The 12,749-nt window shown below is 31.5% G+C and overlaps 1 protein-coding gene across 5 annotated transcripts; it reads left to right on the plus strand.

Moving 5' to 3' along the window:
• Window positions 1-340: 340 nt before the first annotated feature.
• LOC128190728 (docking protein 5-like) lies at window positions 341-11,514 on the plus strand. Of its 5 annotated transcripts, none has more exons than XM_052862875.1 (8): window positions 341-499; window positions 4,797-4,913; window positions 5,704-5,923; window positions 6,308-6,376; window positions 6,998-7,199; window positions 7,519-7,661; window positions 8,479-8,503; window positions 8,947-11,514. In XM_052862875.1, exons 2-7 carry the CDS (start codon window positions 4,821-4,823, stop codon window positions 8,484-8,486), a joined length of 735 nt encoding a protein of 244 aa, XP_052718835.1. In that variant the 5' UTR covers window positions 341-499; window positions 4,797-4,820; the 3' UTR covers window positions 8,487-8,503; window positions 8,947-11,514. The 5 variants fall into 5 exon arrangements, with proteins under 5 accessions (XP_052718835.1, XP_052718830.1, XP_052718831.1 ...); XM_052862871.1 differs by lacking the exon at window positions 8,479-8,503 and adding an exon at window positions 1,420-1,487 and having other exon boundaries at window positions 346-499; XM_052862874.1 differs by lacking the exons at window positions 341-499; window positions 8,479-8,503 and adding exons at window positions 574-620; window positions 1,420-1,487.
• Window positions 11,515-12,749: the final 1,235 nt, after the last annotated feature.

The following is a 12,749-nucleotide window of genomic DNA, read 5'->3' on the forward strand; positions in this document are numbered from 1 at the left end:
AGAGAGAGAGAGAGAGAGAGAGAGAGAGAGAGAGAGAGTATAACAATAAGCTTCACAACTGAGGATATGATGATAATGAGGGTAAATTAATATATCTTTTTAATTGAAAATTATATTTTACAGAACATTACTGACTGAAACACGCAATGTCAACGTAATATCTTGATATAAACAATCGTTCCATCAATTCACTTAATCACCCTTTATGAAGTTTAAATTCATACAAATGAAAATATTTGTAGCATTTCACTTAACATTGTTTTATTGTCGTATTATAACCATAGGAAACAGGAAATGCTTTGTGAATGAGCTCATTCCATAATTGCATCGGGTTTGTTATACCGTAAAAAATATCCGGATGCCAAACCCAGTGGACCTGTCAGAAGTGAAAGTTTACTTTTGTTTAAAAATGTGAAACAAGAACGTATACACCTGTTTAACTTATGAAGACACTGAAAATTATCGACTTTTTTATTTTACATTGCTTATTTTTTGTAAGGTAAGAGCCCATTCTTTTCTTGTCTTTAAAAGTTCTAACAGTCGTAAAGTTTGAAAGTTTCAGACTCAAACAGTCTTTGCATCTTTAAGGAAAGAAAGAAATAAAAATACCATTTACAAAGGTAATTGATCACAGGATATGAATGATGTAAGCAAGTATATGCAGTTTATGTAAAGTAAAATTTATGTTTAAATAAAATAGTGAAAGGTAAAAGTTAACAAAAATGTCAGAAGGTAGGACACAGTCTTTTTATTTTGCTAAAAATCATTATTACATGAGTTAGCAAAGTCAAGTAGTTTGATTTAGGTTATTTGATAATATCTTTTATATTCCCTTTAAATTAGCATATTAAGTTATTCTTTAAATATCAATTGAACTTGAAAACTTGAGGACCGGTTTCCATTTTAATGCAGGTAAACACTATAATCTAGTTTTCAGTGTGCAGATAAAATTTTGATAATAAGACCATGCTGTAATTAATTTTTTCATCAATCCATCTGATATCACTTGTCATCCCAAGTATCTATCTCCCTTCTGCTCAATTTAATTCAAGCTCCACCCATGGAGTGGCTGTGTGTTAAAAAAAAAGTAGTTCTGTGATCTTGAACAGAAATTTTGATAAAATGTCAAGGTAAAAAACTGGGTTAATTTCAAACTTTCCCTGAAGCCCTGTCCAACTTATTCTGAACATATAAAGTAATTGAAAAAGAAAGGTATATGGTGGCTATATGGTGCACATGCAGTTATTTAAAACAAAGTTTTAGGTCCAGTGGCACTTAACCTTGCACCTCATTTTGATACTGAAGCCAGGAGTGTTTAAATTGGAAAACCAGCAAACTATGCAGAATATTGGATAAAATCTCTGATGTTGGATATCTTATTTTTGTCAAAACATTTACATCTGATTGTAATACTCATAGCTTCAGAAGTGTAGCCTCTTGTCTGAAAAAATTGGATGGATGACCATGGAGCTACAGTTCTGTACAATGTACGTGTTAAAAAACAGTTGCAATTTACAGCGCACAAAAATTTGCACTAGTTCTTGGCTGATTAACCTTATTTTCACACAATTTCTGTTAAAATGATAGTATTAAATTCTCCAGACAGTTTACTTATGATGTCATTTAAAATTTTAAACAAATTTCAAGAGGTACAGTACCGATCAGACCCAATCTAACAGAAAGTAAACCCCAACTAAGCCCTGGGTTTACTTTCTGGGTTTACACCGGGTTTACTAGAGTGGACCCAGAGTAAACCCAAAGTAAACCCTGAGTGGACACAGAGGTTAAACCCAGATCTGATGTATACCCCTAAAACGAACGCTACATGTGTATTCAAAATATACAAAGGGCAGGAATTACAGGCAGTAATATGGTAAGATAAAAGATGGGTCTGATTCACACTTCAGTGCAAACAGTTCACCCCAAAAGTAATTCTTGAGTAAACCCAAAGTAAGCTGATTTTCTCTGCTTTTGGACCCAGATGGCTCAAACTTGTGATTTTGATTTTAAGTCACTGATCTTTCTTGCTCACAGTTTTTCTTGTCTCTTTTGGGGTCCTCCACACTTTTGGGAAAAGTTTGTCATACAAGCCTTAACTTCTACATTCTTTAGAAATATGGAATTCCAACATGCGTTTGACTTGAAAATGAATGAAAAGAGTTTAATTTGGGGGGAAAAATATATCGCTATTCATAAAAACAAAAGTCACTGCTGTTTTCAAACACTAGACCTGTACCCATTGATAGTCTGATAGACACATAATTTTGGTAGCATAAACAGTTTCACAGTGTGTTGAAATCGCCGTGTTGCGACATACTGTCATAAAAAGTCAAAGTCGAAGGTGTCGAGGACCCTTAACCAATTTGGTTCAATGTACTTAAACTTGCACCCAGAATTAAACATTGTAAAATGTTTGTCAAAACATTTAGATTGTTGACTCTTTGATATTAATATCATGATAATGGGATGATTAACTATACTGGCACTGTACCAGTTATGGACTAAAATTTAACGTTTCTTTTTGTATTTCCTTATTTCTTGATATTTTTTGATAACACTTGAAATACTTTAAATGGTGAATTCCTTATTTATCCATCTTTTAGATTATATCATTATTTAAACCCAAAAACATATTGTTTTGTTATTTTTAGCACGCCCCGAATTTGCCGAGTTTTCACGATTTACTGTACCAGTTATTGGCTTCGTGATAATAACATAGTAAAATTCCTGTGTATGTTGATTTTATACATTGCAAAATGTAATTTGAATTATGCCCCTTGTGGGGTCAGACTAAAGGTCGTAGGGGTTATGATACATAAACAAACCTCTTAAAATTATTCGTTTGTTATCATACGGTAATACACAAAATTGTAGACTATTCAATACATATTTGTGCAATCAGGCGTTCAACTACGCTATGAATCTTTTGGAATTTAGTGAACTTCCTTTGTTTATGCATATTATATGTATTGATATAATACGTCAAATGAAAGAGGGGATATAATAACGTATCACAAAGAGGTAATATTTTATTTTTAACTTATTACGTCACATCCCCCACTGCTGAAAGTGCAAAGATGTAAATCAGTGGTAAGCTCATGTTTAAGCTCATGTTTTAAAACATATTCAAGAAAGTTTTTAAGCAAACTAACTTTTCTTTATTCGAAAAATCTCATATAGTCGCGTGCTATTAACCCGAACTCTCAGTTTAGCCGATAACTGGTCTTAGCCGATAACTGGTACAGTTCCAGTACAATCTTTTTTTAAACTGGCAAAAAGATTAAACTTCCCCAAATAGAAGCATCTTGATTTTTAAAGGAGAAACAATTTTTAAATCAAAGTGGAACCTGTTCTTACAAGTGTCTTGCATGTTAAAAAAACCCACCAGCTGACAACATATCTGTAGGAGCAGTTACACATATTGTAGGATATTTTAAAAAGGGTAAATTGCCATTCTTTTGTTCATCTTTAATGTTTTGAAGTCATGGCCAGTAATTTTAGTGTTGTCAATTTGGTCAATTTTTAATCGATGATCGGTTGGAAAGATTGTTGATTTACGATAATTGATTTGAGATTTTAAAATCGATTATAAATGGTTTATTACATTAATACTATACCTATCATTTTCTTTTTTATTCTGTATTTAATGAAATGAAAACTGTTGCAAACTGATGATTTTTTTTTTCAATTTCAAAAAATATGTAACATTTTAGCTGATAACAATACAGCATACACTTATAAGCCTCTAAAAGTAAGTGCAAATAGCACATATATTTAAATTAAACAATATAGCATAGAATTAGTGCCCTTTTTTAATGAATTTGATATAATTTGTTCCAGATACAATTATTGGCTGATCATCATGCAGTTTAATACTGTACTTTTTCCCAATATTAAATTTTTTTGTCCACCCCCTCCCCCTGAGAAACAGAATTGCTTATGTTTATTATTTCAAAAGATGGAGTTAAAACAAATCATTTGATTTACTGTATCGTTTATCTATATATTACACAGTAATTAATACTAGCTTTTCCCATTTGACCAACACTTCAGTGATTTTTAATTGAATAGCCACAGGCCCCTTTTTAAAAACAAAGAAAAATCACTGTCTGGATTGGTTTTAAAAGTTGAGAGGATGAGTAAAAATTAGGCAAACTTCTTCACTCAAATTGACACTCCAATCAATTCGGTAGCTGTTAAATTTATTCCTCATAAAATTTTGTTTTAGATGCATGCATTCATGTGGGTAAGAAGTATGTATACTGCGTTTGACATTACATTTCATTTTGTGCAACTATAAATTAAGCTGATAACTTCCTGGTACCTGGTAGTGACCAGATTAAGTTGTTTATTTGTATTTGTCGATCAGTTAACAGCCATACAAAACGAATATACTTCTCTCTCTGTAGTATGCACAGTATTCAATTGTGTAATGAAGTGTGCTTGACATACATTCATATTAACATATTAGGATCAATGACCTACAACTGACTTATAAAGTTGTTATCTTTATGTCAATATAGAATATTAGGTTATAATATCATATGAAAAAGTACATTAATAATGATGAATATATCACATAGACATTGTAGCAGGGGAGGGGGGCTTAGTCCTCCCACTTTTTTTTGCAAAGTTAGACATAACTGTAGCCAGAATTTTTTTGATAAGTCTAGCTCCCCCTTCCCCCTTTTCAATTTTGTTTCTGACACCACTGTATCATGAAAAAAATATTGCTTACCTTGAAAAAAATTCTTACTGATATATATTTATATTTTTCTTTGTTGTTTTTATTATAGTGCAATATGTTATGATGTGTGAAGATGAATGGAACAGATCTGGATGGTTACGCCGGTGTGGAACAGTGCATTATCTTGAAGCAAGGGGAGGTTCGCATGAAAAGCAGACGACTGGGAGTTAGTATTCTTACATCATGTTTTTAATATTTTGTTCCATGTTTTGATAATGAAAAAGTTGTATTTTGAGCAAGAATTTCTACCACTGCTGAGTACATAGATATATTGTTGTGACCTATAAATGCATGATCAGCTGATTTTTAGAAACACTTAATATACCGGTATATAGCCTGATAAATATTACATACATGTATGTACGTTATGTGTACGAAAGCATAGTAATACTCTCCATTAAGTAAAAACTTAATTCTTCCGTATCAACACATTATTGAAAAACCAACTACATGTATGATAATCACAAATCTCTGTTCCTGTAATAGAAAATATTATATAATATGAACTGGTAAAAACTAAAATAGCTTCATTAGAAGAGTTAATTGAGCTTCTTATTTGATGAGTTATAAATTTTAATTTGAAAAATGAAATGAATAACAGTACATGTAGTTACATGTAGGATGTATTCATCATCATCGATTACACATGTAACGCTATATAACATGTATGAAGCTGAAATCACCTTTATGGATTATAAATACCATTTCAAATACAACTGTACTTCGATTTCTCAAACACTTGATATCTCGATTACAATGAATATGTCGTAGTGATTTGTAAGTCCCAACCACTTATTTCTTAAGTTTTTTACCCTCGATACCTTGAATACTAGGGTATCTCTCAGTTTTTAAACAGTTCCATCTACCGTAGTTGGGAATAAAGAAGTCTGAGTGTATTACATGTTTAATGTATAATGGGGGTTATCCGTGATTTGACTGGATTTCTTTTTTCACAGATATGGAGGAAACGCTATGTGGTGTTGTTTGCCCCTTCCAGTAAGGGCCCAACAAGACTAGTCAAATATGCAGATGAAAAAGGTTTTCGAGAAGAAAGGCAACTTTCTTTCTTCCGTATGCAAGATGTTACAACTGTGGTCAGGTTGTCTTTCAATGAGGATCATGGAATCACCATCTCTTTGACTGGTGGAGAGGTCCGGCAATTTATATGTAATGATGGTGAGTCATGAAATATTTTCAAACATTTTCTATAAGGAGAGTTGCATAAAAAAAAAAAAATTGAAAAAGTTGTACAGTTGTGATTTTTTTTTTTATCAAACTCTTTGCCTCAAAATCGTTACACCAATCTATTTGTTATTGACAAAAAATTGGGATTTTTCTTTGTTTGATTGCCTTTGACCTTAACTTTAAGGTTACAGTTCTCACAAATTTTACCTTTATCAATGGATAGTGAGATAGACTTAAGTATAAAATGATACCAATATCTTAGCTCAACTACAGATTGGCAATGAAAAACAGACTGAAAGCAATGACATGGAACCTACAAAAAGAAGGAGTATGCTGAAGAATTGTTCTTAAAGATTAATTGTTTCTAATTTACAGCCAATGATGCTGAAGATTGGCTTCAAAAGTTGCAGACAGAAGCTGGCAAAAGTGACACTCTTCCTGTAGGTAAATAATTTTGTTTGACATTTTGCAAAAAAAAAGATTGACTGCTGGAGGAAGGACAATTAATTCTGATGATTTAGCTCCCTGAGTAGTACAACATTCACCGAGCCTGCAGGGCGAGACTAATGTTATACCTTTAGGTTTGATGAATATGTCATATTTTTGATTATCAATATTTGTTTAATCATGATTCAGTGAGTACAAATGCATTTAATACATGTACTTACATATGAAATACACTTCAAGCTAGATTATCCTTGCCATCTTTATTAAATTTGAATTTTATATTGCTGAATTCACATCCTTGGTTTCATGATCATTGGACAACGGGAGTGATGATGACCAATTGCTGTAATTTTTTAAATGTTTTATGATTTTTAAAATGTTGGACTGTATCAGATAGTAAGAGAACTTGTAAATTAATCCATCGTGTGATAAAGAAGCTTATATTTTGTCCTTTTATATTGCTTTTATCAGAGATATGGACATCATCTCAAGCCTCAGTCTAGAGTCTGCATATCTCTCCAACATATAATCCTCCTTTAGTCTCATTAAAAAACTGGCAGGATGATTGTGTCCAATTTTTCTTCTAGTTAAAGATGATTTTAATTTTTTTGATTTCAGGACATTTTCGAGCTTTTCTAATCCCAAGCATGTTTTTGAACTACGATGGTGAATGTATTGTTGAAGTAACTGCAGATTGTGTCAATGTTTTTACGGACACAACAAAGAGAGATAAAGTAGCTGGTATGAAGATTTCCTGCATAAGACGTTACACATCAAATCCCGAGAAACGCAACAATAATCTGCTGATAGAAAATGGACGGTAAGACAAAAAAGAGGCATCGATCAGCTTGCTCCACATAAAAGAGATATTTGTCCTCAAATTATAGGCACTAGCCTTTTTTTATAGAGCTTTATATCTGCAGTTTATAAAAGTAGACTCATAGGTACTAATATTCATAAACTATTCAAAAATATATTAGTTTGATGCTAAGTTCAACTTCATATTGAAGTTAATAAATAGGAACAACTGACAAAGGTATATTTCAAGTCTTGGACTAATTTCATGACAATAAGAATCATCTTGACAAGGTTTGCTGTATCAACCTTTTGCATACATGTATTTCATTTTTTCCTTAAAGTTCCCAAGAACCCATTGGAGAAAGTTTATTGTTATTCAAGTCATACCAAGCCGTTGATATCTATAACCGCCTGGATACCAGTGCAAGGAGGCTTCGGGGAAGTGTGTCCTTCGGCAACAGCAGTAATGAAAGCTTTAATCGACGTAAGTAATTTGATCTTTCTCTGCATGTATGGATGCCAAAAAATGCAACCTGATTGAAACTCTATATACCTTGTACAAAACTTTCATTTCCAGTCTTTCAAAATTTCTTTTACAAAATGGGAAAGGAAGCAGTAGGGGTTTAAGATTTTATTGGGGTGTGAGGAGGGGAAGGATAAACCCATATCAGTGATGAAATTAATCTGTAATATACATATGAAAAAAAAAGTGCAGATTTAAAAAAACAAGAATTCAGTTCATTTTAATACTGTGAGTGTCAGTCCAAATTTCTTCAGATCTCATGTTGCAATTTAGGACAGCAAACAACCATTCCACTTTGGCTCTATTTGACTGTTGTATACCAGGTACTTGAAAGTATGTTGTATATTGAATGTTGTTTGATAATAAACACTGGCTAAAGTGTATTGGGTTTCATTAAGCTAGATACTCTAAGCAGTTGGATGTACATGTATTAATATTGAATGTACATGCTATTTATGACTATAGATCTGCAGTCTGACATACATTTGGTATTGGTCTTTATCTGTTATAGCCTTGCCTATGCTTGATTCTGATGAAGTATCCCTTGCACGTTCTTGTTTTAGAGTAGAAATCTTGAAAATGGTATTCAAAGATTTTTTGAAAAAAAAAGTCAAAATTCACATTTATTTTAAGTATTCTATGTAGAAGTAAACTGAATACTAACTTGTCTTTTCAAGTTTTCTGTTTAAAAAAAAGACAAATTAGAGGGATGGGCCAGACACATACATATATACATATACATGTATCTTTCCTGACTGTGCATCTTGTTTACTTTCAGGTCAGTGATAATTGCCATGATTAGGGTAAATATTTGAGGTGGTAGTGTTATTTACCTTCGGTACTATATAACAGCCTTTCACAATTAATGAAAGACTAATAGTGTTAGTTTTATTTCCTCATTCCCATCTTTATAACTATGGATACTAATGCTGATTTTTGCTTAACCACCAATGCTTTGATGTTAAATATCAACAGACACCTGCAATAATTCATCCTATTGAGTGTGTCATGGTAATTACTGCCAAACAATTCTAACACGTGTACATGAATCTGTTTTGTATTTTAAAGTGCATACTTAGTACATGATTTGATTTTTGCCAAGATTTAGTCTTTGTTAAAAAGTTTCATTGCTGTTGTTCAATTTTATTTTGTGGTTAAAGATAATCAAGTTCTGAAAGTATTATTTTCTACATGTATCCCACACTTGGATTTTGTACATTTAATGATGATTTGACTAAATTTACAGGGGTCAGAAGAAGCAGGAGTACTTCAAATACAATGCCACGAGAACGACAAAATAACTTAGGACTGAATTCTTTATGAATTGCCTAAACCAAAAGCAATCTCAGACTTTATGCAACATTCCATTGCAAAGACTCCATTGTTATAACACTCAAATGTTATATATACATATATCTATTATTGTATTGTAATTAAAAAAAGGTATATTGTCAGAAATGTATACAAGTGTATGTTTTATAAGTGCTTTATAATTTAATCTTGAATTAACCTGTGATATACTTTTTAAAAGTTTGGGTGATGTCTGGCGATGATTCTTTTATAATGTGTTTGCTGTAATAGTCCAGATGAAATAGTCTGGAATTATATTGTATAGTGAATTTTGGTCAACTTTTAATTTATATGCTTAGCTTATTTATAGACCATGCAGCTTGAAATATGTCTTGAAAAAATTATCCATATCCATATACAAAAAAAAAAAAATGCTGAGTACAAGGTACATGTACAAGTAATAAGAAAAAAAAGATTAAGAAAAATATGAATAAGCAGTAATTTTTTTTTACAACCATTTCAATTTATTTTATGTCTTATGTTACATTGATACCAATAATGTACTTAAGTTGTCCCTCAATCAGGAATTCTCACCTGCATAAAAGTTTAACATATCACATGAAAGAGTAGTACCGTAATTGTATTTGTAGATACATGTATTACATTTTCTTAATTGTGTGGGTTATTTTTTAATGTATAAAGAGTTTTGAAAGTTTTGCAGCTTAAACTGATGCCTGTATACAGGTACTAGATGTATGTGTGGCAATACATGCTCATATTTTGCATGGTTAAATCATCTGTGCACTGTAAGCCATGAAAGTTTTTTTAAGTGTAGGTGTCTTACAGGGTATTTAAGTTCTACCAAAAGCCCCATTTTCCAAAGTATATTTCAATGCGTCTATATTCTCAAGCCACGGAGGTTTTGTGTCCATTCTATTTCCACAAATAGAATGGACACAAACCCATGTGGCTTAAGACAATGATTTGAATGTTAAATGAGATTGTATGTAAATGGGGCCAACTCTGAATGATTACTGTGAACAGTAACCTTAACTTTTGAAGATTGTTGATCTGATTTATTTTAAAATATATTGCATGGGTTGTGTTAAATAAACATGTATAATGTCACTTTATTATCCAAGGGGAATAATCAATGAATAACTGTATACAGGGAAATATTCGCCCCCGATTTATTTTCGCCCCTTTCGTCCGCGTTGTTAACGGTCGAATTTAAGACTGGGCGAATTCCGATGTCTTCAATTAATTGAAGACACAACTGTGTCTGGGCTAATTCAAGACGGGCTGAAACTGTTTGCAAGTGGAGAAGGGCGCGAAAATTACACGGGGCAAAAATAACCTTGTATACAGTATCTCCCTTAGGTTATGACGAATCCAGTAACTTCTTTTTTTTAATCCCAAATATGCAACAGCATGATAGAAAGATTCAGTTATATATATTTATTGTAAATGCAATATTCTCTTATTGAAATTTATTAAGTTGGATGCTTGGATGGTTACAATTGATTATAATGTTACTACACTTAAAATAGTTTGTGATGAGATTTTTTTTTAGGTGCATAATAAATCTTTTTACAGAGATATGTGCTGAATGAGATTTTAATTTATCTTTGATGGTAGTATGAAGAAAAAAGAAGTATGCTTCAATTAATTTCTGTCTGGTTTAGAAACTTTTGAACAGCTCGTTTTTATGTTTTGAGATTTTACCGGTAATAGAAATGTTGATATTGATGACTATGCAGTACACTTTATTACCTTGTAGACTAAATTTTTTCTTTTGAAATTTCAAACTGTAATCATTTAAATTCATGTTCATTCAATGATTGTTTTATACTTCCTTTTCTGCAAAGATCGATATTTGTATTTCCTATTAACCTATCTTTTCCAACTTGTATGCAAAATATTTTATAATCTGGTACCGTATATGACTTTTTGCAAGAAGTGTTTCTAAGAATACTGAAAAAAAAAATGTGGAAAATTTATGCAACTGTTGAAAAGTTATCAACTTTATTATCTTTCATATTTCTTAATACTTTAGTTCAAAATTTTAAAAGAGGGAGAATATGAATTAATGTGAGATTCTTGGAAATTTTTCCTTTAAGGCCACCTTATAAGATTGTTTGCTCTTCATCAACTGTGAGTTTGTGAGTTTATTGTGAGATTATATAATAATTTTTTTTTTCAAGGTTGGCTTACAAATTTGATTATGAATTATTTGAATCAAATCAAAATTAAACTGCAATTATAATAAAAGAAAGTGATGATCATACTTTAATAAAAACATTTGAGTTAATTTTGCCAATTGGTCAAAAAAGGGTAAAAAAAAAAATTTAAGGTGGCCTGAACAATGTAGAAAAAGCATTCCTAAATAGAGTTTTCTTGTAATTGTATTTCATGTATTATTATTTCATTGTAATTTAAAATGAATGTAGCCTGCTTGAATTTAATATTATATATTTTTCATACATGAATATATAAATGATTTAATTTTATACAAGAAATTATATGGCCATATTGTTGAAATTTTGCAGCAATAAAAGTTTGAAAACTAAATTTCCTTTTTATTCAATTATAAAAGCAATTTGAGAAATGGGCTTCATGCAAACATTCACTTCAGTTCTTGGATTGATAAAAGCCATTAGATGTTATTACTAGCAGTATAATCTAAACAAGAGGTCCAGGTGCCTAACTGGTTATCTGAGTATTTCTCAAATTCTTTAGAAAATCTTACTGCCACTTACAAAAACAAGTCTTGATCTAACTTATTTAAAGCAATTTGCCTACTGTTTTAATAATTAAAACGTAAACTTTAATTTTTAAACTACTAATTGCCTACCAAGTGCATATAAAGTCGTTATCTCGAACTAGAATGAGACATCCAAGTTTTCAAGATATCAAAAGTAAAATACTTAAAGCTAGTATACTGTAGAATCTTTTATTTTACACGAGTTCTTAATTCCATGACTCAAACCATTTTGCATCAAATCATAAGAATATGAAATTGTGAATGCCAAATTTTTGTCTGCATAGCTTCATTTAGTTTATATCTGTCCGAAAAATAAAAGCAAAATTTTAAAATCCATGAGATCTCCTTCTTGCGATTTTACACGGATATGAATTCCTTAAGTTTAATTAGGAATCTACAGTGACTACAGTCACTCGACATATCCAGTGTACTCAAGATATCATTGTTCAAAGTACCAAAGTTCAACTGTATTTAAATTTGCAGTGGTTAGTGCATTTAGTGACATGTCCATTTAGATCTATATCATTTATATTGCATGCCTATAAGGAATAATTCCTTGTTATATAATCTTGACATCTTAAACTCTGACATTGAAATTTACCATAGTTACCTTTAAAGCAGAGTTTTGGAAAAGTACCGGTATGAGGAAGGTTAGGCGAGAGGGGGGGGGGATGAAATTATTGTACAAAACTGGATTTCAAAGCGATCTGCTATAACCTTCACCTTTGACCTATAAACTTTGTCCAAGGTCACTGCGCATCTTTAACCCACAAGCAATATTTATGTGTATAGTATGAACCAGATTGGGCCAAACAGAGAAATTATATGGTTTGGACAAAGCTAGGTAGCATTTTCCACAGAGGTCTGATATGACTTTGACCTAACATGTTTGTTCAATGTTACTGCACATCCGTTACACCAAGGCACTCTAAGGGTGAAGAAAGTGTATGAGCCAGATTGGGTCAAACAGAGAGAAACATATGTTAATTTAAATA

The sequence above is a fragment of the Crassostrea angulata genome, chromosome 6 (assembly GCF_025612915.1).
Source record: "Crassostrea angulata isolate pt1a10 chromosome 6, ASM2561291v2, whole genome shotgun sequence".
In the NCBI taxonomy this organism is placed as follows: domain Eukaryota; kingdom Metazoa; phylum Mollusca; class Bivalvia; order Ostreida; family Ostreidae; genus Magallana; species Magallana angulata.

Excerpts from the sequence above, each read along its gene's own strand:
- LOC128190728 (XM_052862870.1), top strand. The coding sequence starts at position 4,821 with ATGAATGGAACAGATCTGGATGGTTACGCCGGTGTGGAACAGTGCATT. Across the intron at positions 4,914-5,703 it reads TGAAAAGCAGACGACTGGGA|ATATGGAGGAAACGCTATGT; the intron begins GTTAGTATTCTT and ends CTTTTTTCACAG. Across the intron at positions 6,377-6,997 it reads AAGTGACACTCTTCCTGTAG|GACATTTTCGAGCTTTTCTA; the intron begins GTAAATAATTTT and ends TTTTGATTTCAG.